The sequence below is a fragment of the Somniosus microcephalus genome, chromosome 16 (genome assembly GCF_052327205.1).
Source record: "Somniosus microcephalus isolate GS21.2 chromosome 16, FLI_Smic_1.0, whole genome shotgun sequence".
Classification (NCBI taxonomy): domain Eukaryota; kingdom Metazoa; phylum Chordata; class Chondrichthyes; order Squaliformes; family Somniosidae; genus Somniosus; species Somniosus microcephalus.
The window spans coordinates 48,043,103-48,069,864 of NC_141002.1; the positions used below are offsets into that span (position 1 = coordinate 48,043,103).

A 26,762-nucleotide genomic window follows, 5' to 3' on the forward strand; every position below is an offset into this window, starting at 1 on the left:
AGCGGGGTTCAGGTGGGGAAAGCCCCAAAGTCGCAACGTCACGGGAAAATCCACTTCAACAAGCAGATAATTGCTTGTTAGTGTTCCGACGACCAGTCCCGCCAGCGGCGGCTGGGACTGAAGCGGGGCGCGCGGAAACGGCAGTCCGAAAGTCGGATGGGGCGGGGAATCAGGCGGGGGGGGGTCCCGACCCGCTTGTTCGCCGATTTTCAGCCCCCGGCCGCATGAAAAGCCACCCAACGGCGGCCAGAAAATCGGGGCCAAAAATAGCATCGGGAGTTGTAAGTACGACATCTGACCCTGATTAACATTGATTAGGCTCCTGCACATTTCCAGTGGGAGCTCCGGCCCTCTCAGTCAAGGCCCACCCAAAGATCAGATCAAGGCGACCAAAATCAGTAAGTTTACGCTAAAGCTGGTCATGTTATTTTGGTCTCATTTTGAAGTTCAAACAGGGCAGTAGAGACACAAAAATTGCTCCGTGTATCTTGTACATCCTATACTTAATCAGGGAGCGCTTGATGGGGCAATGTAGATGGAGCTTTACTCTGTCTCTAACTCAAGCTGTACATGACCTGCAAGCACTTGATACATAAAAGAAAGAGGGAAAGTGTTCCATTCATAAGCCTCCTCATTTCGTTACAAGTTCCTACTTGCAATAGAATTTGGGGGAAGAAAGTTTGCGTTGCCACAATCGGTGACCGCCTATTCACAGCATTCACCAGCATCGCCACTCTTGCCACTAGACATAGATAGTGCCAGCAAGCTCCACTTCAGAGAGGTCTGGACGAAGCTTGTGTGGCCTCCTGGTTTCCCTGAGTGTAGCTTGACTGGAAACATTCAGTGTGGGGTGGGGAGGGGGGGGTTTCAGCTGCCTGCTGAGGGAGATGTGTTCCTTTATCTCCTGCAAGCCTTGTGGCTCCGCAGGCTCAAAACCTGGCAGCAGTTCAGAGCGAATTTACTTGGGATTAATGGAAGCTATACAGTTAAGCCAACTCACAACAATGGCGTCATCAGGATCTAACCAAACTGGTCGAAATATAGATAATTACGAAAAATAAAACATTCTAGAAAATGAATTTGTATACAGTCTGAATGTGGTGTAAAGCACCTAATTACAAAACTGAAGCTTCAAAATTCCTGCCAGTTGTGCTTTTTGCTAGAGTCCTATGAATATCAGAGCATGTGGTGTGTGGAGTTGAGGACAGTAATCAGTGAGCACACTGAAAAGTTCATCATTGCTGCCATCTGTTAGAAACGATTGGTTACACAACAAGTTAACAGCCACTTTCTCAAATCAATGAAGTGGTGGCTCGCGCTCTTCTTTGCAAATCATCAGTTTACATCCCAGAATTCCCTCAAACGTGTACAGACCCTGATTATTTACAGTTGACCAAACTGCATCGAATTTATTTTAATTGATAACTGAATTCTTGATGCGTCAGCTGTGGCTCAGTGAGTAGCACACTCGCCTCTGAGTTTGTGTGGGTTCACGTCCCACTCCAGGAACTTGAGCACATGAATCTAGGCTGACACTGCAGTGCAGTGCTGAGGGAGTGCTGCATTGTTGGCGGTGTCATCTTTTGGATGAGACGTTAAACCGAGGTCCCTTCTGCTCTCTCAGGTGGACGTAAAAGATCCCATGGCACTATTTCGAAGAAGAGCAGGGGAGTTATCCCCGGTGTCCTGGCCAATATTTATCCCTCAATCAACATAACAAAAACAAATTATCTGGTCATTATCACATTGTTGTTTGTGGGAACTTGCTGTGCTCAAATTGGCTGCCGCATTTCCCATATTACAACAGTGACTACACTTTAAAAAAAAGTACTTCATTGGTTGTAAAGCGCTTTGAGACATCCGGTGGCCGTGAAAGGCGCTATATAAATGCAAGTCTTTCTTTTATAAATGAAGAGTTTTATGTTTAATTCAAGTTAAATGGAATTAAATATTTGAAGGTGAATTGGAATTGGCCCTTATTTGCTTGTAGGCCTTATAGGCAGAGTTAGGCTACAGTGATAAAATATATAACAGAGGAGTATTTCCTACAAGAATCCTGTTCGTGCCTATGCCTCTCTGTATTCTTTGCTTTCCTGTCACATTTGTGTCCTCCTTAATTCCCTCAAACATTTTTGGTTCCTCCTTGCTCACCAGTCAATGTTTTTCACTGTTTGTCATCACGGCAGTAGCAACGGATCTTGCTGTGCTTAAACCTGTACTTTTTGTTAATCGCTCCCATCCACCTGAACACATTCATTGGATGCTAATATGTCTGCGGTTTCAAAAATGTGAAACTCAGCAACTTACGCATACGTTTGTTAAATTCTTAGGCAATAATCTCAGATCAGTGGCCTCCGCACCATTGCGTAATGTCATTTTTTAAAATAAATCTTAGCATCAATGACCAGCTGCAATTTTCTCATTTTCAACCTTTAAAATTGACTTGTAATTGCTAGTAAATTATTATTTTTATAAAATAAGGTAAAGGAAGTTTACAGTCTTTTTCTTCAACTCCCAGCCCTGTGAAATCCAATCTCAGAGATTGGGTAAGAATTAACAGCGACAAAGGCTTTTGTTCCCTATAGATGTTCCTGTTCCTAAAGCTAAATGAGTGTGGTTCGTGCGCAGTGAGGTGGGGAATGTCGGCTATACAGCCAACTGCCTCCTTAAAGCCCTGTCCGCTCCACCCTCACGTCTAGCAAGTGCAAGGAGCTCCTGGATTTCTTTGTTCATTGGTTCTTTGAAACCCCATCTGTTCACCTTCCTCTGTTGCTTCCCCCTTCTCCTTGCCCAGCAAGCCAAATATTCCACGAGTTCCTCTCCTGCCATAGCCCTAAACTCCCATTTCTCTCCAGTTTCCCATCTCCCTCCATGCCCTCTCCAAGCTCACCACCTCACAGGCTGCCTACTTCCACCTTAACATTCCCTGCATCTGCTCCAACCTCAGTCTGTGCCACTGAAACCCTCATCCATGCTTTTGTTACCTCCAGACTCGACTATTCCAATGCTCTCCTGGCCAGCCTCCCATCCTCCATCCTCCCCAAAATATCTGCAAACTAGCTGGAAGGACTAACTGGCCTTTTGATTACCATCCTTCTGAGATGCCAGATTCTGACTGAATGTGGTAAGTGTATAGCCAACACAGTATATGTGGCAAGGTGACTGATACTCAGCTGAACCGTCTCTGAAAGGCACAGTGCTCCTTTTACTGCCAGGGTATACGTGTCCTATTTACACAAAAGTTACAGCCGAGATCAGCATATAGAGGGAAGCGATATTGTGACACAGTTATGACTTGGGATTTACCCTAGTCAGTTTTGTATCCTGATAAGTATCCATCATGGAAGTGAGACTGGAAGCGTTTCTGGTTGAATCTTCCAGGAAAGGGCTGAGGAGATCCAGCAACAGTTCAATCATGGGATTGACCACAGTTACAGAAGAGAGCTGCAAAATGGTAGGAAAAGAGAGGCTCAGGAAAAGGGGAAATGGAAGTAAAGAAAGAAAATTAGAGAGAAATGTATGTTGCAAACAAAAGATAAAACAACAAGAAAATGTTATTTTATTTAAGAAACACTGAAGGGGTGGCTGCAACAGTGGCATTTTATAGTACAGAGAACATTAAATCTAAGATGCATTTAAGTGGGTTGAAGAAGCAAAAATGAAGCAGAGTTGTACAGTACTGTTTAATACTTGAATTTCATGTAACTTAACACTAGAGTTGTATGGTTTTCTACTTTCACAGGCTGGTAAATTGAATCATGTGCTGCAAACGGTGCTAAATTGGATGGAAAATCTAGGCTGGGATGAAAAATAACATTTTTACAGGTTATTAAAAGATAGCAATCTAATGATGCAAAATTTGGTGGATGTACAATCTTCCCCAATACATGAGGTTAAACTGTTTTAAGTGGATCAGTGCCACAAATATTTCTAAAGGAGCTCAGAATGAATTAACCTCACTACAAACCAGTGTGTTAGCATTTGCTCACTACCCTTCCTTTAGAAGACAATTTGTTGCTGTGAATGCCTTTACCACTAAGCTGTACCTTAGTACTGACACATCTTGTGACAATGGCCAAGTCTTTGCACAACCCAACATGGATTGAAATTGGGTTTTAAAAATACAGACAAACTTTCTCTCATCCTACAGTTACAGTAACAGAATAATACAAGTTAAACCCAAGCTCTTAAGTCAGTATATAACAATTCTTGAATTGTCTATAAGGAAAACTCTCAAACTAAAGTTGTGCATAGTCCCTACAGGATCTCCTACTTTCACACTATTGACAGGCCACACTTTTTGTCTGGTTCCCTTTAAGGCACTTTGAGAAGTGTTTACAGCATCATACACTATGGCCTAGAAATTCACTTGGGCGCGGGCAGCTCGCTCGCGCCCAAAAGTTAGCGCTGGGCGGGGAGGCATTAGCACACGCCGTATATTCGTCTTCTGCGTCCCAATTCGGAAGCGGGCGCTATACCAGGGTGTGCCCGCCTCCGTTTGGGGCGCTGCAACTGAATATCGACGCGCTAGTTGCCGCAGCGCCACCCAATGCGGTGCGGCAGGCTGCGGTACTGCAGGCCTCCTCCTTCTCTTAAGGGGGAGGTGCCTGCAACGGCCGGAGCCCCGATCGCGAGTGCCGGCAAAAGAGCCCGGCACAACGGAGAAGTGCCGGGCTCCACGGAAACCAGCCGGCAATGCCGCGGGGGGGGTGGAGGAGGCCGGGGAAGGAGGTGCGGGCAGGCGGCCGCCGAAAAAGCGGCCGGCCGCACCTTCCGCTTTAAAGCGCCCCACTATGGCAGCAAGACGGCCCCGTTTTCTGGTCGCTGTTTGCGCCCGCTTCGGAGGAGGCGGCCGCAAATAAATATGGGGATCGGCGCGGTTTCGGGGCGTTACGGGCCACCGCGCACACCGATGACGTCATCGGTCCCGGCGCAGCGCTAACGGCTACCGCCGCCAATACCGCTGCACTCAATTTCCGCGCTACCACCCCGCCGGCGCAAAAGACCTCTTTAGGCGCTAAGTGGGCGCAAGGCCCACTGAATTTCTAGGCCTATATACCTTTGTTAGACCACACTTGGAGTCTCTTCTTAGGCAGTCCCTCGGAACCAAGGATGACTTGCTTCCACATTAAAAATTAGTTCTCAGGTGACTGATGAGTCCAATGCAGGACCTACATCTTTGGCCATCCATTGCCATCCTTTGCTCTTTCTCCCCCAGTCTCCTCTCTTCTGCTGTTTAAGTTCCCCTGGCTCTAATAGTGGGTGCATTTTATCCCTAACTGCAAATTTTCAACACTTGGAGAACCGTGAACAGTTCTGGCCTCCATATTATAAAAAGGATATAGACACACTGGAGAAGATGTAAAAAAGATTTACTAGAATGGCCTTTATTGCAAGGGGGTTGGAGTACAAGAGTAAGGAAGTCTTGCTGCAATTTTACAGGGCTTTGGTGAGACCACACCTGGAGTATAGTGCACAGCTTTGGTCTCCATACCTAAGAAAGGATATACTTGCCTTAGAGGCGATGCAATAAAAGTTCACTAGATTGATTCCTGGGATGAGAGGGTTGTCCTATGAAGAGAGATTGAGTAGACTAGGCCTATATTCTATGGAATTTAGAAGAATGAGAGGTGATCTCATTGAAACATATAAAATTCTTAGAGGGCTTGACAGGGTAGATGCCGAGAGGCTGTTTCCCCTGGCTGAAGAGTCTAGAACTAGGGAGCATAGTCTCAGGATAGGGGTCAGCCATTTAGGACTGAGAGTATATTCAAGGCTGAGATCGATAGATTTTTGGACTCTAAGGGAATCAAGGGATATAGGGAATTGGACGGGAAAGTGGAGTTGAGGTTGAAGATCAGCCATGATCTTATTGAATGGCGGAGCATGCTCAAGGGGCCGTATGGCCTACTCCTCTTATTTCTTATATTCCTATACCAGAACTGAGAGGTTATACTGATCAGGAAAGATTGAACAGGCTGGGGCTCTTTTCTCTAGAAGAGAGAAGTCCAAGGGGTGACCTGATAAGAGGTCTTTAAGATTCTGAAAGGGTTTGCTAGATGTAGAGAAGATGTTTCCACTTACGGGGGAGACCAGAACTAGGGGCCATAAATAAAAGATAGTCACTAATAAATCCAATAAGGAATTCAAGAGAAACATCTTTACCCAGAGAGTTGTTGTTGTTGAGAGTGGTTAGAATGTGGAACTCGCTACCACAAGGAGCAGTTGAGGCAACTAGCATAAATGCATTTAAGGAGAAGCTTGATAAGCCCATAGGGGAGAAAGGAATAGAAGGATATGTTGATGGGGTTAGATGAAGAAGGGTGGGAGGAGGCTCGTGTGGAGCATAAACCTGTTGGGCTGAATGGCCTGTTTCTGTGCTGTAAATACTTTGTAATATACATGAAGCAAGAAATGATCAAGTACCTGGAATCTTTGGCTATAAATGGTCAAGCACCATGTTGCTTTGGCAACCAGAAATTCTTTGTCACGGGATAGAGTATAAAGGAGGGAAGCGTCACACTTTTTTATACAATACTGCCCAGCTGGATTCACTATATAGTGTGAAGGGTAGGTGGTCAACATTCCCAAGTATCTCTGGTTTCTCTTCTCTGGCTCAGAGCGATGCAGCCCAGTTACAGTGGCTAATGTTCACTTGTGCAATAGTATTAAAGCAGTTTATTCCATAGTACCGCTCCCAACACTAACAGAGAAGACCTGGGCCTACCATTCATCCACCAAAATGTCCTAATTTCTTCTAAGCCTCTCTCTTAAAATATATTTATCCCTTTTCCCTCTTAGTCACAAATTCTGGTTACCCTTTTTCCATATTCCATTTACTGTGTTCTGTACAAATCCAGTGGTTTACTGATCTTCAGTCCGACTCGTTCATGTAATCTTTTATAACTCCCTCGGCACCAAGTCTCACCACTTTCCATCACAGGAAGTTCTGTTTCTCCAGAATTCTTCAGACACAGTCCTAACATAAATGTCAGTAATTATGGATCAGGACAGCTACTTTCACTTCAATGACTCTACTCTTTTGGTTATAATCATTAAGGATGATTAAATCATCAATCGGCATGGACTCGATGGGCCGAATGGCCTCCTTCTGTGCCGTTATGACTCTATGACTTAAACTATAAGAGGCCCCCCTTTTAAAGAGACACAAACAATAAGTTACAAATTACGGCAAAACTAGCATAAGAAACCTTTCGAATTATAATTTTGTTCCATGTATCAACAATGCACTCCAGTCCCCCTAGTGCCCACCGGTCGTGGAAAGCCTCAAGCGTACCAACGGACACCGCGTGCTCCCTCTCCAGGGACACCTGGGCATGGACATAGCCACGGAAGAGAGGCAGGCAGTCAGAGCAAACACCTAAATGACTTGATTATCAGTTATGTTGAATAGTTCAGTCACATTGTTTAATCATGCTCATATTTTTAGCTCCCTTATAATTCTAGGAGTCTGTTTTTTTGCATTCTTCTTTCAATCCATTACTTTGATCGATTGCACACATCACCTCATCCTACGAATGAGTTCTCATGATGGGTTTGTAATGATTCACATTGCCCTGCTCGCCTATTAATAAAGTTCTATGCTTCTCTATCCATTAATGTGTAAAGTTCCACATTGCTGTGTCCTTTAGCTGACCGTGCTTTCAGATGGTGAGTTAAATTCAGACTGGCTATATTGCTCTCTGACAGCGTGTTAAATTGACCTCAGCATCCTTGAGGCAGGTTGCCTGCCAGTGTGATTGCTATTTAGTGATCCTTGTTGAAACTGTATCTCTGTAGTCTTCCCCTCACATCCTGTCCCCTCTTTCCGGTCAAATAGACTGTCAGTTCTCACTGTTTAGCCTGACGCATGAAGAATGGCTACTTGAGTGAGATACTGAGGGCCTGTGGACCGTACCCCCAACAAGAATTGCCACCTCAATGACAGGAGAATGGGGGAACAAAAATTAATAACATTGGATACACTTTTGTTACTTCTCAATGAGGAAATTTGTTTTTTCTTCGTTCCTGGGCTGTGGGCGTCGCTGGCAAGGCCAACATTTATTGCCCATCCCTAATTGCCCTCGAGAAGGTGGTGGTGAGCCGCCTTCTTGAACCGCTGCAGCCCGTGTGGTGAAAGTTCTCCCACAGTGCTGTTAGGGAGGGCATTCCAGGATTTTGACCCAGCGATGATGAGGAACGGCAATATATTTCCAAGTTAGGATGGTGTGTAACTTGGGAGGTGGTGCTGTTCCCATGCGCCTGCTGCCCTTGTCCTTCTAGGTGGCAGAGGACGCAGGTTTGGGAGGTTCTGTTGAAGAAGCCTTGGCGAGTTGCTGCAGTACATCTTGTAGATGGTACACACTGCAGCCACGGTACGCTGGTGGTGGAGGGAGTGAATGTTTAAGGAGGTGGATGAGGTGCCAATCAAGCAGGCTGCTTTGTCCTGGATAGTGTCAAGCTTCTTGAGTGTTGCTGGAGCAGCACTCATCCAGGCAAGTGGAGAGTATTCCATCAGACTCCTGACTTGTGCCTTGTAGATGGTGGAAAGGCTTTGGGGAGTCAGGAGGTGAGACACTCGCCGCAGAATACCCAGCCTCTGACCTGCTCTTGTAGCCACAGTATTTATGTGGCTGGTCCAGTTAAGTTTCTGGTCAATGGTGACCCCCAGGATGTTGATGGTGGGAGATTCGGTGGTGGTACTTCCGTTGAATGTCAAGGGGCAGTGGTTAGGCTCTCTCTTGTTGGAGATAGTCATTGCCTGGCACTTGTGTGGAGCGAATGTTACTTGCCACTCATCAGCCCAAGCCTGAATGTCATCCAGGTCTTGCTGCTTGCGGGCATGGACTGCTTCATTATCTGAGGAGTCATCCAGGTCTTGCTGCTTGCGGGCATGGACTGCTTCATTATCTGAGGAGTTGAACTGAAACACTGAACTGAACATTGCGCAATCATCAGCGAACATCCCCACGTCTGACTTTATGATGGAGGGAAGGTCATTGATGAAGCAGCTGAAGATGGTTGGGTCTAGGACCCTGCCCTGAGGAACTCCTACAGCGATGTCCTGAGGCTGTGATGATTGGCCACCAACAACCACAACCATCTTCCTTTGTGCTAGGTATGACTCCAGCCAGTGGAGAGTTTTCCCCCCGATTCCCATTGACTTCAGTTTTACTAGGGCACCTTGACGCCACACTCGGTCAAATGCTGCCTTGATGTCAAGGGCAATCACTATCATCTCACCTCTGGAATTCAGCTCTTTTGTCCATGTTTGGACCAAGGCTGTAATGAGATCTGGATCCGAGTGGTCCTGGCAGAACCGAAACTGAGCATCGGTGAGCGGGTTATTGGTGAGTAAGTGCCGCTTGAAAGCACTGTCGACGACACCTTCCATCACTTTGCTGATGATTGAAAGTAGACTGATGGGGCGGTAATTTGCTGGATTGGATTTGTCCTGCTTTTTGGGGACAGGACATACCTGGGCAGTTTTCCACATTGTTGGGTAGATGCCAGTGTTGTAGCTGTACTGGAACAGCTTGGCTAGAGGCGCAGCTAGTTCTGGAGCACAAGTCTTCAGCACGACAGCCGGGATGTTGTCGAGGCCCATAGCCTTTGCTGTAACCAGTGCACTCAGCCGTTTCTTGATATCACATGGAGTGAATCGAATTGACTGAAGACTGGCTTCTGTGATGGCGGGGACCTCAGGAGGAGGCCAAATATGGATCATCCACTGAATGATGGTTGCAAACGCTTCAGCCTTGTCTTTTGCACTCATGTGCTGGGCTCCGCCATCATTGAGGATAGGGATATTCATGGAGCCTCCTCCTCCTCCTCCTGTTAGTTGTTTAATTGCCCACCACCATTCGTGACTGGATGTGGCAGGACTGCAGAGCTTTGATCTGATCCGTTGACACAGGTTTTTTCCATAAATTAACTGCTATAAGGATTTTCCTTTGTCGGAAATGGGCTAAGAAAGTGGAAGCGAATGTTGCCTGGCCTCGGAGCAGACTGCCTTCGTTCACTGTGGTAATAATCGGGTGGTTTGTGTATTGGTAAACACCTAGATACAAAATATTAAATTAAAAATCCCATTGCAATGTCCTTAACTACAGGTGTAATAGTCGATATAATCTCTGTACAAACACTGATGTCATATTTTCCTACATTTCAGCTCTATCACTGCTCCGTGTGCAGTCTTGCAAAGATCACGCGGCCCCCAAAAAGTAGAGACAAGAAATTACGAAATTGTGGGAAGGAATAAATCTCTTGGCTTTGGTTCTGTAATTTCCATATTATAATTTTAAAACAATGTAGAAATAGCTGCTTCAGTTGTTGTACTTTCAGGCAGGTTTCATTTTGTTTGAAGTAAGAATGGTTTCAGGCAGAGGCAGAAATAATGTAGAAAGGGGAGCCATGCTCTCGAATCAGTAAAATACTGCCCTTTCACCTTGTGCACCTGGGCTTCACATTCTGCCCAGACTCGTGCAGTAAGGATTCTAGATGAATGAGTTCAGGTATTCTTAATCTAGTTCCCAGTGGGTGAAAATCTATACTCACAAACACACACACCTGCTCACAATTTAGCACCAATTATCAGTCAGAGAGACCCTTGGACTGGCTGCTGTGAGCAAAGGAAATGTTGCTTTGGTGTAGTCCCAGTGCCTTTTTGAGGTTAGAACACATTGTTGGAGCATTGAGAAGGTTGGTTCATCCTGCATCTAACTCATGCAGTACCTGACCTGGGAGTGTCCAATAGGACAGAACAAAAGGAGCTTTATTCTGCATTATACATGTGTTGAGAGTGCTTGATAGAGCCTTTTGGATGACTCTTCCTTCTGCATCCTGTGTATACAGTTCATGATCTGATGAAGCAATGTACTGTAATGGGAATGACTAACCAATAGCACTGCTAGTGCAGTGAGTTACATTTGTATTGTGGGGACAGTGTGCAGTGGCAGGCAGAATAATTTCAGTGATGCAGTTACATTTCTAAGCTTACTCTTGGGGCTCCCATCACCATGGTAACAAGTGAACAGACCTGCTGTATTTATGTAAAAGCAAAATACTGCGGATGCTGGAAATCTGAAATAAAAACAGAAAATGCTGGAATTACTCACAGGTCAGGTAACATCTGTGGAGAGAGAAACAGAGTTAACGTTTCAGGTCGATGACCCTTCATCAGAACTGGAAAAAGTTGGAGATGGAACAGGTTTTTAAGCAAGTGTAGGGGCAGGGAGAGGGGGGAGGAGAGGAAAGAACAAAAGGGAAGGTCTGTGATAGGATGGAAGGCAGGAGAGATTAAGAGACAAAAGGGATGATGGTGCAAGGCAAAAGGAGATGGTAATGGGACAAGTTAAGAAACAAAAGATGACTAGATGAAGCGTAAATGGCAATGGCAGAATGATCGACAACTGCCATGTGAGAAAGAGGGAAAAAATGGAAAAAAAAATAGGGGCCGAGGTTATAGTCTGAAATTGTTGAACTCAATGTTGAGTCCAGAAGGCTGTAAAGTGCCTAATCGAAAGATGAGGTGCTGTCTTCCATCCTATCACAGACCTTCCCTTTTGTTCTTTCCTCTCCTCCCCTGCCCTGCAAAGAGAGTACAGGAAACTCTCGTTTAAACGGCACCTAAATATCCGGAATTCTCTATTAACCGGCAAAATCCTCACTCCGAAAACAACACCTCAATAACCGGCAATGTTGCCGAGTCAGAGTCTGAGTCTCCCGCAGTGGCTGAGTTAGTCAGTGGAGATAGTTCTCCAAACTGCCACTACTCGGCTTCTTGGCGCTGTCGGAAGTCGGAACACCTCAATACCCCTGTAACAGGAGTCTGACTCTTCCATGCTGCCGGTAGTCTCTTCTGATCCGCCATTTTACAGGGGTACTGTGTGTCTCCCACGCTGCTGGTAGTCATTGCATTGCATTACCCTCAACTGGCAGTACAGGTAGACTATCCCTTATCCGCACTTCCGAAAACCTCTAAAAACCGAACGGTTTTTCGTGGAGCGTAAGTTGTGCGCACGACATGACCCGAGTGGCGCAAAACATGGCCCGACGCGGCCGATGCTTGACCCACGCAGGTGTGAGGCGTCAGTTGTGTCTCAGCGCTGTCACACGTGCGCCTGCTGCTCTCTTTGATATTTGTTGTTTTTTTGCAATTTGTGAAAATGTTAAAAAGAGCTGCAGATACCCCTATGGGTAACAGTGAGAAGCAGAGAAGGAAGCATCTTATTATCAATATCGCAGAAAGTGGAGTTATTGCAGAAGCTTGATCGTGGTGTGTCTGTGCGATGTCTTACTGAAGAATATGGTGTGGGAACTACCACCGTATATGATTTAAAGAAACAGAAAGACAAGTTGTTGAAGTTTTACACTGACAGTGATGACCATAAACTAATAAAAAGTAGGAAAACTGCATAGGGCAAAAAATGAAGATCTTGACCGTGTGCTGATTGAGTGGATTCGACAACGAAGAGGTGAACGTGTGCCACTGACTGGTTTGATGGTCATGAAACAAGCTAGAATATACCATGAAGAACTGAACATTGAAGTTGAGTGTGAATATTCAGAAGGTTGGCTGCATAAATTTAAGAAGCGTCATGGTATAAAATATCTGAAAATATGTGGTGAAAAAGCTTCTGCTGATCATGAAGCAGCTGAAAATTACATAGACGAATTTGCCAAAATAATATCTGATGAAAACCTCGGTCCTGAACAAATTTACAATGCTGATGAAACAGCTCTGTTCTGGCGCTACGTTCCTACAAAAACATTAACAACGGCTGATGAGAGTGCACCAGCAGGTTTTAAGGACGCTAAGGACAGGTTGACTGTTCTTGGGTGTGCCAATGCTGCAGGCACACACAAGTTAAAGTTGGTAGTGATTGGAAAAAGCCAACATCCGAGATGTTTGAAAGGTGTTGCAATTTACCTGTGCATTATTATGCGCGCAAGAAAGCATGGGTAACCAGAGGAATATTTTCTCACTGGTTCAATAACCACTTCGTACCAGCGATACGAGCTCATTGCAGGCAAGTTGGACTGGAAGAAAACTGCAAAATGTTATTGTTCCTGGACAACTGCTCCACACATCCCCCTCCTGAACTTCTTGTGAAAAGTAATGTTTTCAGCATTAACTTTCCCCCTAATGTGACATCTTTAATACAGCCTTGTGACCAAGGAATTTTACGCTCCATGAAGAGCAAGTATAAAGACGTTTTTTTGAACTGTATGCTTGATGCAATCAACAGAGGCGAAGGAATCCAAAGCTTCCTGAAAGAGTTCAATGTTAAGGATGCCATTTACGCAGTTGCTAATGCTTGGAACGATGTTGATAAACCAACATTAATAAATGCTTGGCACAGACTTTGGCCTACAACGATGTTTGATGAAGATGGACCTGCAGATGAAGATTTTGAAGGATTTCCTGTCAGTCAGGAGAAGATGATGATATCAAACCTCCTTACTTATGCCAAAGGTTTATCATCCGAAAGTGTAAATAAGTTAGAGGAAGCTGACATCGAAGAAGTGCTGAACATTGACAATGATGCACCTGTTGTGCATTCGTTGAGTGATGGGGAAATTGCTGAAATGGTGTTAAATAAAGACAAGCATGAGGATCGTAGTGATGATGATGATGACATTGTGAACACAGGTGAAAAAATCCCCATAGACGATATGGTGACAATGTGTGATCAGTTAATTGCTGGCCTTGAACAACGTGCATTTATCAGTGAGCAAGAGATTATGCAAGTTTACTCAATTAAAGAGAGACTGCTTAGACAGAAACCAATGTTAATGAGACAGATGACACTGGAAGAAATCTTTAAAAAGGCCGTCTGTCGTAGTGCTGCTTCATCACTTGAGAATCCTGTACCTGGCCCATCTTCAGATGTCCGATTCCAACCTGATGACAACACTGATGTACCCTCTTCTCCAAGCTCCTCAAGCCAGATGTAATGTACCTTTACTGCATGTATATGTACAGGTATTTAGCTTAGTTTGTACCTGTATATGTTTGAAGTTTTACTGAATGTTTTCCTTACAAATAAACTGCACTAGAGTATTTATGGTCTACATTTCTCCCACTATTTAATTTACCAAATTATTACTTTACAAATAAACTGTAATAGTATTTATAGTCTTTATTTATCCCACTCATTGTGAATATTCATAAGGTTCGCTGCAGAAATATTAATGTGTTTGCTTACGGGGTGCTGCCCCGTAATACCCTTCCGAAATCCGAAAAATTCCGACTTCCGAAACACAGCTGGTCCCAAGGTTTTCGGATAAGGGATAGTCTACCTGTACTGTACTTAATCAAGCATCTTCCACCATCCATTTAACACAACATTCTGTAGGTGAGTACCCAATTACTGTATACTGCACATTTCTTGATTTTTTTATTTTTCTTTGTTAAAAATAGCCTCGGTAGATAACCCTCTCCATCATCCGGAATTTTTGATCAACCGGCAACACACCGGTCCCGTCGGTACCAGATACCAAAGAGTTTCCTGTATATGAAAAGAAACTTGCAAGGGATATCATAATCAATACAAAGAATTTTTACCATTATATTAAGACCAGATGGTTTCCATCCCAGGGTTTTAGAGGAAGTAGGTGAGCACATTGCAAATGCCCTAACTATAATCTTCCAAAGTTCTCTCGATTCAGGAACCATTCCTTTAGATTGGAAAATTGTGCATGTCACACCGCTTTTTAAGAATGGTGAGAGGGAAACCAGGGAATTATAGATCAGTTAGCCTAACATCTATTTTCGGGAAATTACTAGAGTCCATAATTAAGGATAGAGAGACTGAACACCTTGAAAATTTTCAGCTGATTGGAAAGAGCCAGCATGGATTTGTAAAAGGTATGTCATGCCTGACAAACTTGATTTGAATTTTTTGAAGAGGTGACAAAGTAGTGGACAGGGGAATGTCTATGGATGTTATTTATATAGACTTTCAGGAGGCATATGATAAAGTCCCTCATAATAGATTGTTAACTAAGGTTGAAGCCCATGGAATTGAAGGCAAATTATTGACCTGGTTAGGAAATTGGTTGGGCGGCAGGAGACAGAGAGTAGGGATAATGGCCAGGTACTCTAATTGGTAGGATGTGACTAGTGGTGTCCCACAAGGATCTGTGTTGGGGCCTCAACTGTTCATCGTATTTATTAACAACGTAGATGATGGGATAGAAAGCCACATATCCAAATTTGCCGATGACACAAAGGGATATGGATAGATTAAGTGAATGGGCAAAACTGTGGCAACTGGATTTCAATGTAGGCAACTGTGAGGTCATCCACTTTGGACCTAAAAAGGATAGAACGGGGCACTTTCTAAATAGTGAAATCTAAAAACAGTGGCGGTCCAAAGAAACATAGAAAAACAGGAGTAGGCCATTCGGCCCTTCGAGCCTGCTCCGCCATTCAATATGATCATGGCTGATCCTCTATCTCAATACCATATTCCCGCTCTCTCCCCATACCCTTTGATGCCTTTTGTGTCTAGAAATCTATCTCTCCTTAAATATATTCCCTTCCTAACTGCTTGCTGCACCTGCATGTTTGCTTTCAGTGACAGGTGTACAAGGACACCCAGGTCCCTTTGTACATCAACATTTCCCAATCTATCACCATTTAAATAATACTCTACCTTTTAGTTTTTCCTACCGAAGTGGATAACTTCACATTTATCCACGTTACACTGCATCTGCCATGTATTTGTCCACTCACTCAACTGTCTAAATCGCCTTGAAGCCTCTTTGCATCCTCCTCACAACTCACAATCCCACCTAGTTTTGTGTCATCAGCAAACATTTGGTTCCCTCATCCAAACCATTGATATATATTGTGAATAGCTGGGGCCTAAGCACTGATCCCTGCGATACCCCACTAGTCACCACCTGCCACCCCGAAAAAGACCCATTTGTTCCTACTCTCTGTTTCCTGTCTATTAACCAATTTTCAATCCATGCCAGTATATTACCCCCAATCCCATGTGCTTTAATTTTGCACACTAACCTCTTATGTGGGACTTTATCAAAGGCCTTCTGAAAATCCAAATACACCACATCCACTGGTTCTCCCTTATCTATTCTACCAGTTACATCCTCAAAAAAAAACTCCAGTAGGTTTGTCAAACACGATTTCCCTTTCATAAATCCATGTTGACTTTGTCTAATCCCGTTGATATTTTCTAAGTGTCCTGTTATCACATCCTTTATAATAGACTCTAGCATTTTCCCTACTACTGATGTTAGGCTAACTGGTCTGTAGTTCCCTGTTTTCTCTCTCCCACCTTTTTTAAATAGTGGGGTTACATTTGCCACCCTCCAATCTGCAGGAACTGTTCCATAATCTATAGAATTTTGGAAGGTGACAACCAATGCATCCACTATTTCCATGGCTACCTCTTTTAGTACTTTGGAATGCAGATTATCAGGCCCTGGGGATTGATCAGCTTTCAGTCCCATTAATTTCTCCAGCACTTTTTTTACTAATACTAATTTCCCGTTTCTGACTGCAAGGGACCTACATTTGTCTTCACTAATCTTTTCTTTTTACATACTTGTAGAAGCTTTACAAAGAGACTTGGGGGTCCATGTACATAGATCATTAAAATGTCATGAACAGGTACAGAAAATAATCAAAAAGACTAATGGAATGATGGTCTTTATATCTAGAGGACTAGAATACAAGGGGGGTAGAAGTTATGCTACAGCTATACAAAGTCCTGGTTAGACCACACCTGGAGTACGGTGAGCAGTTCTGGGCACTACACCTTAGGAAGGATATATTGACCTTGAAGGGAGTGCAGCGTAGGTTTACCAGAATGATACCTGGACACCAAGGGTTATCTTATGAGGAGAGATTACACAAACTAGGGTTGTATTCCCTGGAATTTAGACGGTTAAGTGGTGATTTGATCAAAGTTTTTAAGATATTAAGGGTAACTGATAGAGTAGATAGAGAGAAACTATTTCTGCTGGTTGAGTCTAGGACTAGAGGACATAGTCTAAAAATTAGAGCGAGACCTTTCAGGAGTGAAGTTAGGAAACACTTCTACACACAAAGATTGGTAGAAGTAAAGAACTCTCTTCCACAAACGGCAGTTGATGCTGGGTCAATTGTTAATTTTAAATCTGAGATTGATAGATTTTTGTTAACTAAAGGTATTATGGGATCTGTGGCAAAGGCACGTTTATGGAATTCAATCACAGATCAGCCATGATCTCATTGAATGGCGGAACAGACGCGATGGGCTAAATGGCCTACTCCTGTTCCTAGTACAACTCCCCAGCTCCTCTTCGAAATAGTGCCCTGGGACCTTTTACATCCATCCAAGAGGGCAGACAGGGCCTCGGTTTAACATTGGAAAGACAGCACCTCTGACAATGCAGCGCTCCCTCAGTACTACACTGAAGTGCTAAAGTGTCTGGAGGGGGATTTGAACCCACAACCTTCTGATGCAGAGGCAAGAATCCTACCACTGAGCCAAGATACAGTAATTGTTAGTTGATACTTTACTTTGCCTACGCACAGCAGACAGTCCTGAGCATGGAATCAGCAGTGGTCTCTGAATAAGATCTTTTCTTTTTATGGTTTTGCTTTTTCCGCGTTGTAAAACATCATAAGGCGCTTCACAGAAACGTAATCAGACAGAGTGTGACACCGAGCCACATAAGGAGATATTAGGTCAGGTGGCCAAAAGCTTGGTCAAAAAGGGTAGGGTTTAAGGAGCATCGTAAAGGAGGAGAGAGATAGAGGTTGAGAATAAATTCTAGAGGTTAGGGCCTCGGCAGCTGAAGGCGCGGCCGCCAATAGTGGAGCAATTAAAATCAGAGATCTTGGATGGTTATAGGGCTGGAGGAGGTTACAGAGATAGGATGGGCGAGACCAAAGTTATTTGAAAACAAGGAAATTTAAAAAAATCAAGGCGTTGCTGGATCAGGAGCTAATGTAGGTCAGCGAGCACAGGGGTTGATTGGTGAACGGGAATTGGTGCAAGTTAGAATATGGTCAGAAAAGTTTGGATGAGCTGAAGTTCATGTCCTTGGCTTGGGACAGCTACACCAATACCATGGCTAACAGCAGGGAAGTTCAGGTGAGGAATATAGGGAAGTCACAAGATCAATTCTATGTCTGAGAGTTGTGTGGAACTGCCTGCAGTAAATCTCAAGATTAACAATCGACCATTGATAATTACAGCCAGTCTCACTACACCATGGGATTCCTGCCCACAATCTCTCTCCACTCCAGGAACTGGTTTGCAATGTGTGTATGTTGTTCCCTTTGATTGGCAGAATGAATCAGTCCAATTCATAATGTTTATTTTAAGAGGTGCAGTCATGTTATTTAACTTTCCCATGGGTCAGAGGGAATTACCAAGGTGAACAGGGGTCACGCAGGCACTTATGAAACTGTTTTACCTTTTGAAAGAAGAGCCAGTACTGGAGTGTTTTAACACTTAAAAAGTATGTTTTGCCACCCTGTTTACAAGTAGGGCTCTGGGATAGACCTAACGTTATTGTAACAGCTGTGGTAAGGACAATAGGAACCACTGACAGGTTTCAGTACCAACACCTGCACAGGCTCTGCAAGAAATGGCAAACTATCTGCTGAATAATAAACTGAGAGAAAAAATGTTAGAACAATTCAAACAGCCAATTGTCTGCTGTGCACAGATACAGGTTCCACTGGCAACCATCTACATGAGTTAGCAATAGCAAGGCTTACTCATTCTATCTGACAACCTTCATCTATTTATATCAAACTCTTTGTTCATATCCGTTTGTTACTTGCATTTTTGATTAAAATAAAGTTTGTGATTCAAATGGTTGATGCTTTGAGAAAAGGAGAAAGACAGCTTCAGCTTATAGACTTTTAGAGCCTGTAACCAATATACAAGTCTGTGTAATGGACAACTGTCTGTGATCTGATATCAACAAGAGCAGTGTGTGACCTTATTTACCATAAGTTCCTTTAACTGAAATGGGCCACAGTTAGATTTTTCTTAAACTTTCATTTGTTTTGCCCTTGTAAAGATGACGGCAACCATGACAGGACAAAGTTCTGTTCTGTTCTGTTGTTGGGTTTGACAGCTAAAGTATGGAGAAACTGCAACATGACCACTTAATTGGGTCAGACCCCAGTTACGAGCATAGCTGGTATTTTTATGACCGTTTTAGCAATCTCTTTCTGATGTCAAATTGAAACTTCTAACTTCCATCCCCAACAGACAAGCTGGAGTCCTCAGCAGGTTGTTGTGGTACTGTCATTTACAACAGGCACAATTTATTATTTAATGTCAAAGTTCACCAGAAGGCCTTTAAATGAGTCCTTTTAAAATCTCACTATAACAAAAATCACAATATGGATCTGTACCTTTTCGATCAGTGAGATTTGAGTTAGTGTGGGTGTTCCATCAGATTCTAGAGTCAAATGAGTAACTTCTGAAATTGAGGAATTCTTCAAGAAGACTATGCCTTGATGATAGAATATGTGATTACACCTCTAATTCCCCACATGTCAAATTCTCGAATATCAGTATCCTACTCGGCAAGGTGGCAATTAGAGGCCAATCACTGTTCCATTGGGGACAAAGGAAAACGTGTTGGGCAATCACCTCCCTATCCTTGCCAGGAGCTGCTACTCCTGAGAGCCAATAGGATTGTTCAACAGATTGCCATCCACCCACTCTTCTGGGGAAATTGTGTGTAGTAACCCTCCAAGAACTCTGCGTTCCTCCAACTCTGGCCTGTTGTGCATCCCCCACTTTTTTCGCCCCCATCATTGGCGGCCGTGCCTTCAGCTGCCAAGGCTCTAAGCTCTGGAATTCCATCCCCAAACCTCTTCACCTACTTTTCTCTCTTCTCTTTTAAGATGCTGCATAAAACCTACCTCGACCAACCGTTTGGTCACTTGTCCTGATGTCGCCTTCTTTGGCCGGTGTCAATTTTTGTCGAATTATTCTCTTGTGAAGCACCTTGACACATTTTACTACACACTGTAGCTGCAGACTATGTTAAGCATTGATTGAACTCTGGGCTGGATTTTCTCAGCCCCGAGGAGACGGGCATGGAGGCTGGACTGCCGGTAAAGTAGCAGAAAGTGGGGGCGAATGGCAAACCCGCCTCCGTGCCCTTTTGCCAGGAGGCGAGAAGATGTACTGCTTCGGGTCCCGTCTCCTGGAGGCGGGAAAGGGATTAAATCCTTTTAACTGCTGTTAACAGGTAGTTAACAGGCAGAAAAAAGGATTAGTGCCATTTTACCTTCTCAGGTGAAGGCTTCCCGACCTCAGAGAACCCCGCCAGGTTGGAGGAGACGTGAAGGAGGCCTGCGGGGGTCAGAGGCACCGAAAGTAAGATGTAGAGGTGAGTGATGGGTGCAAGTGTGGAGTGGTAAGTATGGAAGGTGAGTGATAAGTGTTAAAAAATGTTCACTTACCTTGTTTTCTGCCTACAGCTTTCATCCACTCTGGATCGGGAGACCCGACATCTTCCTTGTCGATTTCACAGACTGGTTGTTGGATCCTCCGACCCAATAGCTATCTGAAATCTACAAAGTTGATAGGTTTGATGAGTCCTGAACACAAGGACTCATCAAACTACAGAGAATGTCAGTGTTTGACAGCTTCACAGAGCTGTCAAATGCTGACATTTCGTCTTTCAAGAAGTCTTGACAGATAGCACATCAGATGTTGACGTGCTCTGTCAGTGACTTCCCCCCCTAATTGGTCTGCTGAGCCCGCAGGGCGGGCTTAACAAGGTCAATCAGGGGAAAATCACGCTGGTTGGCCAGAAGATGATGGAGGCAGGACATTGACCCGAAAAGCAGCAGTCCCGCCTCCAACTCGTCTCCATTGAGAAAATCCAGCCCTCCGAGTGTCAGAGGGTTAAACTCGATTTACCCTCTATTTTAAACTAGGGATCAGCAAGTGGACTATCACTGAATGTGAGCCAACTCTAGAACAGAGCTGAAGGAGGTGTGAGTGATTTGAACTGTTCAAAGGGAAAACTTAGTTCAGCTCAAAGTTTCCATTCTACCTCTGGAATAAAAGAGTCACACTGCAGTTTATTGGAGACCTAAGTTGGCACCTTTTGGGACTTTGGCTTGGCTCTACCTAACCACCTATATTTGGATAAACCTGGACTTCCGCTGTCCAATTTCAGCTCAACCCACTAGCATAATGCTGTGGCTGCTCATTTTGCATCTTCTGCTGTAACAGGCTCAAGCTTCAGCTGCTCCCAAGTGTCAGCAGCTTCTTTGGTCCTGAGGGATGCCCGTCCCAGCTCTACAAAGGTTCCCACATGCAACCACGAAGGGGAAGGGGGAAAGGCTGATAGAGAATAGACAAGAAAAATCATAGAAGGCAGAAGAAAACTGGACTTGCTGGATAGCAGTAAGGAACAGAGACCCTAGGTATATTTTCCCTTTCCTACCCCAGAGACACTGGACTAGAGGTAATTTTCAATTTTGCTGCCTGGGTGGAGCGGATCACCCACCCTTTATAGAACTCCCTTGATTTTAATTCCATTGATTGTCAACCAGCAAAATTGGAAGTTGTCCCCACTGAGTCTAATTGTTACACCCTTACTGGCTAAGATCAAAGTTAACATTGGCAGATGCCTGGAATCAGATCATGCATCAGCCTCTCAGTCTCAGTTGTTGCATGGCCCAAAGAGACTAAGAAAAACAATGGGGAATAAACAGAAGGCGTTTTACCCTCGGATGAAACTTCCTCCATGGTGTTGCATCAACCCAATGGCTGCAGCTCCAAATGATTTCTCTCCTGCTGTGAAATTTCAGTGTTGATTTTCTATTGTACTTGCCATTTTCATCACTAAGGACTTGTCTTTTTACCTTGATATAAAGAGAAAATGAGTCACAAACTTATTAGAGATAACATTTAGCCAATGGGTGTGGCCAGTATCATCAATCCTTCGTGTCTCCATTCCTCATGAGTTATGCAGTCAGATCTAGCCGTCATATAATTTGATATTCAAATGTGTTGATGTATATTCTCTAATTATTGGCAATGAAGAGATTTTATTGGTTCTCGATGGCATCTTAATTGGACAGAAAGGGATTTTGCCAATACTGTAATATTGTTTTCTGAATTTCTCTGTCTTTCTGCTTCCCCCCTCCCCCCTCCCCATTAGCTAGTCTCTCATTTTGAGGCCACGTCATGTCACAGACCAGCCTGAGGGGACGAGCACAGCTTTCAATCTGCACCTTCTCCCATGGCTTGGCTATGTTTTGGAATTCCCCACTTTCCACTACTGACAGAATCGGATGTTAATTCATATAGCAGAATCCAACCATCAGAATGTCACACGTGGTGTCACCTAGACATCCAGCAGTGGTTTACTCATTTCATAGGACTGTCCTGAAATAGTACCCATAGTTCTCCCATTTAATCTATTTTGCCATAAGTATGTCACCCACACTTTCCTTTTACACACTCAGCACAGCCTGTAGTGCATTGACAAGAAGTGTTGTGATCTTTCTCTGACAAGTTCTGGGCCCGACCTGATGCCGCTTCATTACAGTGGAGGAATTTTCTGTGTGGCAAGCAATGAGCATACACACACCGCCTATCGCTCCATGTTGGAGCTCCAAAGTTCTTCACTTTGCTGCCTTCCATCAAAAAGTTACATGTTGGAATCTGTGCTGCACAACAGAAACAGCATCTAAACAGCAAATGCAATAAGCTGATTGGATTCTGAACATTCAGTACTGAGCCAGTGAGGACTGTCAGTTCAGATTGAAGCGATCCACCAGAAATGCTCTAACAAGTGACAAATGTTAGCCCATTATCACTTCTAAGTGTGTCAGTGACATTAGAGAATGATCAATTATTATTTAAACTCCAGGCAGTGATTTTGTAATATGCACTCGTACCACAGAGGTAAGGTAAAGCCCACCCTGGTTACGAGCACTTGATCAGGAGGTGACCTGCTCCCACTTCTGCCAATGTTGCTTTGCAAGTAACCACTAAAAAGTAAAGATGCCCTCCCGTTTCTCACTTCTTCCTGTGACAGTGATGAAGCCCTAACATGCGCCTCTCCCTTGTTGGTGCAGTTAAAAATAAAAGATCATTAGAATCCCAGATGCAACACCTGCCCTTTCACCTCCTCCCTTCCCACTGTCCAGGGCCCCAAGCACTCCTTCCAGGTGAAACAGCGATTTACTTGTACTTCTTGCTCACGATGCATTTTCCTCTACATTGGGGAGACCAAACGCAGATTAGGTGATCGCTTTGTGGAACACCTCCGTCCAGGCCGCAAGTGTGACTGAGCTTTCGGTCGCTTGCCATTTTAATTCTCTGCCCCACTCCCACTCGGACCTCTCTGTCCTCGGTCTCCTACACTGTTCCAATGAAGCTCGAGGAACAGCACTTCATTTTTCAATTAGACACTTTACAGCCTTCCGGACTCAACACTGAGTTCAACAATTTCAGACCATAACCACTGCTCCCATTTTTCGGGCAGCAGGTGCTGGGAATGATTCTGCTGTTCCCATTTACAGCTCCTTCAGACCCATCTTTTGTTTCTTTACTTGTCCCATTACCATCTCCTTTTGCCTTGCACCATCAACCCTTTTGTCATTTAATCTCTCCTGCCTTCCACCCGATCACAGACCTTCCCTTTTGTTCTTTCCTCCCCTCTCGCCCCCTTTCCCTGCCTCTGTACTTGCTTAAAACCTGTTACATCTCTAACTTTACCAGTTCTGATGAAAGGTCATCGACCTGAAACGTTGCCTGACCTGCTGAGTATTTCCAGCATTTTCTGTTTTTATTTCAGATTTCCAGCATCTGCAGTATTTTGTTACATTATATTTGAATCCCAGCACTGGACGCCACCTTGTAATAACCTTTCTAGATTTCCTCTTGTTCAGTTGACCACAAGTCAGTGTTAGAAATGGAGCTCTGCTTTCCGCAGACCTTGAAGATTACTTTTACTTCTATCACTTTTAATTTGAAACAATGATCACTTTGTGAGGTAAGGAAACTATTATTCCGCCTCACTGAGTAATGAAAAGGGTTCTAACTTTAAAGAGATTTTTTTTGGTGGGGGGGGAGGGAATGGGTGAGTGAACAAGAGCGAAGGTTGCTTCTATATCTCTCCTATTCGCTTTGCCCACACCACACAGCCTTCTCTTGATGAGCAAGCTGCCAATAATCTTGTAACTGGCTGCCAGGAAATACACAAAGTGTCCCAGCAGGTGAGGGAAGTGAGACTCTTCCTCTGATTTTTGCTCCGTCCCTTGATCATCACAAGGTACCTCACCCCCTCTACTAGTATGTCTCATGAGAGGGAACTTGCAACATGCTGGCAGTAATGGGCACAAGCCCAAGTCCTGTCCCTTCCTGAAATGACACACACACGCTCCAGCACACTACGCTGCCGTTTAATAATTTTAGCTACATCTTCCTATAGTTTCTTCCTGGTCCCCTCCCCCTGCCCATCACACACATTTCGACAGTTCCGGAATGTTCAACGATTTCTGCTTTCTCCGTAGCTCACTGGCTCTTCTTTCTCGGGGATATCCTACATGCCTTTCCACCTGTCACATGCCTCTCAAGTCCTGGGTTATCCTTCTCCTTTTCATTTTAGAGTCACCTGGGTCTCCCTGTGAATAGTTAGCCTTCTACATTAATCCATTTCTAAAACACAAGATTTGCTTAGTTCCCACACAAAAGAGTTCGTTTATGTTTGAAATATCTCAGCTAGTGACAGTCATTCCCCAGGTGTGCAAGGTGCTCCCCCTGCCTACAGCATCCAAAGTGGGTTGTCATGGCCATTGACACATGACAACCAAACAGCTCATATATTTTTCAAAAGACTGCCAGTTATTTTTTTGGAAATTCTTTGCTGAATAACGTCATGTTTTTCTTTACAGCCTTGTTGCTGGAATGATAGCGGGCCTGCTGACAGGAGAGGAGACTCACACCTGCATCAGGATGGGGCTGTTGGCTGCCAGCTACTCGCTCAGGTCACTGGAGCCCGTCTCCACATCGATCAGCACAGACAGTGTGAACCCACAGCAAGTCATTGACGGAGTATGGCAGCAGCCGACGTACCATTGCATGGACAAGGCACCCACCAACAGGGAACTATAACTCCCCAGAGACTTGATCAGATGGCAACCTGCTTATTTGGGATTGATGAAAAATACCCAGATGTTAAACTTGTCCAGAGATGGAACCATAGTTTTCTGTACTATAATTTAAACAATGTAATATGATGGAGGAAATGAGTCGCCCTAGGATGGGTATAAAAGTGTTCTCTTGAAGTCGGCTCAAAGGATCCTTAGTTAAATAATTATGGAGAATCATCATTCTCCAGTAGGGAGCATTCTTACACCACCCACAGAGATTGGGTCCGAGGTACATTGGGGGTCATTTTCAACCCCCAGGGCGGTAACCTAGCAGAGCAGATCATCCACCCATTATGGAACCCACCCGGTTTTTGTTCCATTTAAATAAATAGGTTGAAAATCGGACAGGTTGTACAACAGGTGGATGATCAACTCCACTGCCAGGTCACTCCCCAAGCGGTGAAGTTGAAAATGACTCCAATTGTTCAGGGACAATTGCGGGATTGTTACTTTACACGTATTTCATGCGATACCTGACCAAGGAAAACTCAGTGTTGACACTGGGGGCAATATCTGGAAGAGTTTCTTTTCCCAACATTGAAATCCTTAATATTAGTGAACACAAAAAATTACTTCAAAACGCAGCGTTACCTGCTTTACTTGACTTCATTTGAATCTTTTTAATTGTTGAGGGAGGGCTTCACCATAATTAATGGATGGAAGACGTCATAGCCCACCAGTGAAATATGGTAAATAATTTTGCTCATGAGACTGACCAGACAACTCAACAATTGACAAGCAAGTACAGAGACACCTGCTCTGCTACGGAGAATGAGGCAAATTATTGTTACCGTGTTGGTACCAGAAGCTGAGCTGAATACTGATTCTCCATTGATTAGCATAAATTTTAGCAGCAATTGCAATTAATTTTAATGTAACTGTTGTTGATAAATGTGATTATCATGTATAATTGCTGAGCTTTTCAGTAGCCCTTTAGCCCTGCCAGATATTGGACAATATGTGCTACTTTCAGTAGATTGTTACATAACATATACAGGAGTGTTATATCCAGTCATCTACATACTCCCTCCCTGTATATCTGTTGAGTAGCTTTCATTTGTGCTACATTTGATGGTACATCCTCTGATTTCCCATCAATTCAGAGGTTCTCATTATTCAATCCCATCCACTCTTTGAACAGTGACTCCAAGTCCATCCACTTTTTTTCCACACTGCACCACCTCGATGTATACAACCTTAATTTGTTCTTAAATAAATTACTAAATCTTCATGTCTTACCTAACTTTTTATGGATTAATAAAAATGTTATATCTTTAAAAAATTTTAAGAACTATTTTTTTCATAACTAGCACATGTCCAACCAGTAGCTACCACCTTTGACCTTTGAAGCTCCACTCTTAAAACCCAAATTTAACTCTGGGCATAAGTGCAGCCTGGAGAGGGCAAGTGTCACGCTCGCTTAGTGCGCCAGTGTGAGGTCTGGGCCATTTTAACTCTTCATTTCCATGTTTGAAGTGAGGCTCCCGGACAGAATCACTACCTGGCCAGCGAGCGGGAGAAGGATTTTGGCCAGCAGGAGGCCGCTGCCAAGTACCCAGCAGTCAGGTTCGTGGGTCGGGCTGGTCCGGAG

The 26,762-nt window shown here is 44.1% G+C and overlaps 1 protein-coding gene across 1 annotated transcript in view; it reads left to right on the forward strand.

The window, feature by feature from the left end:
* Positions 1–26,453, forward strand: part of LOC147106133 (uncharacterized) — a 122,500-nt gene extending 96,047 nt beyond the window's left edge. Inside the window, exon 19 of the mRNA XM_086008944.1 lies at positions 24,914–26,453. Within this exon, the coding sequence (XP_085865070.1) occupies positions 24,914–25,133 (220 nt within the window). The 3' untranslated portion in view covers positions 25,134–26,453. The remainder of the gene's footprint in view (positions 1–24,913) is intronic.
* The last annotated feature ends 309 nt before the right edge of the window (positions 26,454–26,762 follow it).